This window comes from Bos indicus x Bos taurus, chromosome 6 (assembly GCF_003369695.1).
Source record: "Bos indicus x Bos taurus breed Angus x Brahman F1 hybrid chromosome 6, Bos_hybrid_MaternalHap_v2.0, whole genome shotgun sequence".
NCBI classification, from domain to species: domain Eukaryota; kingdom Metazoa; phylum Chordata; class Mammalia; order Artiodactyla; family Bovidae; genus Bos; species Bos indicus x Bos taurus.
The window spans coordinates 114,592,112-114,594,872 of NC_040081.1; the positions used below are offsets into that span (position 1 = coordinate 114,592,112).

Sequence of the window (2,761 nt, forward strand, 5' to 3'; positions counted from 1 at the left end):
GGTCTCTTGATTTCCCTGGTCTCTGGGCCAGTAACAACACAACCATTTTGAGCATATGCTTTGGACATCTGTAAGACAAGTTACCTTTAAACAAACACCCCCCCCCACCACCTGATGCAAGAGAAGGTGGGAGGTGGGGGGATCGGGTAGGGTGAGGGTCTGGAAGGCCCCCCACCCCCAGGGCTGAAGGACTGACTATGGCACCCACCACTTAGATTACAAAGGTTTATTTAGAAAAAGAGTTTGGTTGTTTTGGCTGTCAGTCGTTTTTGGCAAACATTTAAATACTTTGGGTAACCAAAGATTGCCGGGGCCTTGCTTCATCCCCCACCCCCACCCCTGGAAAGCCACCCACGGAGGTCCTGGGAGGTCAGCCCTTGCTCAGAGGTGGAGAGGGGGGTAGGGTGGCATGTGTTGGGGGCGGGGCAGGCTCCTTTCTCGTCAATTTGGGAGGATAAACAAGCGCCACTGGGGTCTACCACCCGGCCCCACTCCCACACCTGGGCGGGGGCCCCTCCGGGGAGCCGGAGCCAGGCCTAGAGCCCCAGAAGCAGCCCCTTGCTGAGAGAAGAAGGCAGAGGGGTCTCCCCTCTCTCCTTCCCCCCTCCCCGGGGGCCCTGCAGTCTCTGGGCTCTCGCTGTACGCTGTGTACCCACCCCTGCACCCCGAAGGCCAATCCATCCTTGGGTCCCAGGGAGGCCGGCTTTGCCTGCCTCCGCCAGGAGCTGTCCAGGGTGTCCACACCGGGGCAGGGCGCGCGGGTCACTGCCTGAAGCCCCTTCTCCTCCGTCGGAAGAGGATGTGCTTGAAAGAGCGCCGGAAGTCCTGGTTGAAGACGGTGTAGATGACCGGGTTGAGCGAGCTGTTGCAGTAGCCGATCCAGAAGAAGAACTTGAAGAGCGGGCCGGGCACCTGGCAGGCCTCGCGGCAGATGCCATACAGGCTGTAGGTGAAGAAGAAGGGGAACCAGCAGAGCACGAACACGCCCATGACCACCGCCAGCACGAAGGTGAAGCGCTTCTCACGCGCCTGGGCCACCTTGCGGCGGCACACGCTGCTGCGCGCCCGGCGCCGGCGAGACAGGAAGAACTCGACGGAGCGCGAGCTGGCGCGGGACAGGCGCCCGCCGGGGCCCGGGGACCTCGCGGCGGCCAGCGCGCCCGGCTCGGCCGTCACTGTCCCGGGGCCTGTGCCCTCGGCGTCCGCGGCCCCCTCGCCAGCCCCACGCCGCCGCCCGCCCCGCCGCAGCGCGCCCCGGCGCCGCCGTCTCTCGGCCGCCGCGCTGCTGTCCTCGGGCTCCAGGTCGGCGCGCGGGCGGCGCGCGGGCACACAGTGCCCGTTCTCGCCGGCGCCCAGCCCGTTCTCCGTGGTCGGGGACGCGCCGTCGGGGCCCGCGGGCTCGCGCTTCTCGCTGAGCGTGCGCGTACGCAGCTTGGCCACCCGGTAGATGCGCGCGTAGACCAGGCCCATGATGAGGCAGGGAGCGAAGAAGGAGCCGATGCAGGAGGACAGGATGTACCAGGTCTCGTCGTTGAGGCCACACTGCGGGTAGGCGGCGCCGTCGGGCCGGCGGTAGAGCGAGACTAGCGGCGGGAAGGAGATGACGGCCGAGATGAGCCACACGGCCACGATGGTGGCCTTGACGCGGCGCGGCGTGCGCTTCAGGTTGTACTCGACGGCCTGGGTCACGGACCAGTAGCGGTCCAGGCTGATGGCGCACAGGTGCACGATGGACGAGGTGCAGAAGAGGACGTCTAGCGCCAGGTACACGCCGCACCACACCTGCCCGAAGTACCAGTAGGCCATGAGCTCGTTGGCCAGCGAGAAGGGCATGACCAGTGTGGCCACCAGGATGTCAGCGGAGGCCAGCGACACCAGGAAGAGGTTCTGCGGCGCACGCAGCGCGCGGCTGGTCAGCACGGCGATCACCACCAGCACGTTGCCCACCACGGTGAAGACGATGAGGAAGCCCACCACTGCCGCCAGCCCCGCCACGGCGCCCGCCGAGTACTGGCCCGGCGGCGGTCCCCAGGGGGCCCCCGAGCCGTTGGCGACCCTGCCGCTGCCCCCGTCGCCGGCGCCGCTCGCGTTGGGGCCCGCCGCTGCCGCCGCCGCCGCCAGCGCCGCCGCCAGCGCCGGGGACGCCATGGTCCTCCCGCAAGCTACGCGGTCCCGCCTGGAGCCGGGGCGCAGCCGCGGCAGCTCGGGCGCCCCCCAGCCCGGGTCGGAGCCCGCATCGCCGCCTGCGCCTAGGGCGCGCCCGCTGGGGACCGCGGCGCCCCGCAGCCGACCCTCGGCCGTGGCGGCCCGGCTGGCGAGCGGCGCGCCGGAGAGCGTGGCTGCCCGGCTCCCAGCCGCCGCCGCCGCCGCCGCACGCGTAAGTGCAGAGCAGGAGGCGCCCGGAGCGAGTGGCGACGCGGCGGCGAGGGGGAGGGGGCAGGTCCCGGGGTCCTCGCGCGGCCCCGCCCTCGGCCCGGCTCACGGGGAGCGCCCGGGCCGCGAGCCCGCAGCGACTCGGCGCCCGAACGGGCGTGCCCGGGCGGCCCCGCGGCCCCGGCGCCCGGCCGGGGCGCAGGCTGCAGGCGGCGGCGGCGGCCCGGGCGCTCCGCCTCCCATCCGGCCGGCTAGGGCTCGGCGCGCCGGGGCGCGGGCCCCCGCTCCTCGGGGCCCCAGCGCCCGCGCGCTGCCTCCGGCTCCAACTTTACTTTCCCGGGCAGGGCGCCGGCGCCGCCGAGCGTCCTCCCCGGCTCCTCCTCCTGCC

General features: G+C 71.4%; 1 protein-coding gene across 1 annotated transcript; it reads right to left on the minus strand.

Moving 5' to 3' along the window:
• Nucleotides 1-211: 211 nt before the first annotated feature.
• On the minus strand, nt 212-2,298 carry ADRA2C (adrenoceptor alpha 2C). The gene has a single exon (XM_027545158.1). It carries the CDS (start codon nt 2,146-2,148, stop codon nt 763-765), a length of 1,386 nt encoding a protein of 461 aa, XP_027400959.1. The 5' UTR covers nt 2,149-2,298; the 3' UTR covers nt 212-762.
• Between the last annotated feature and the right edge of the window lie 463 nt (nt 2,299-2,761).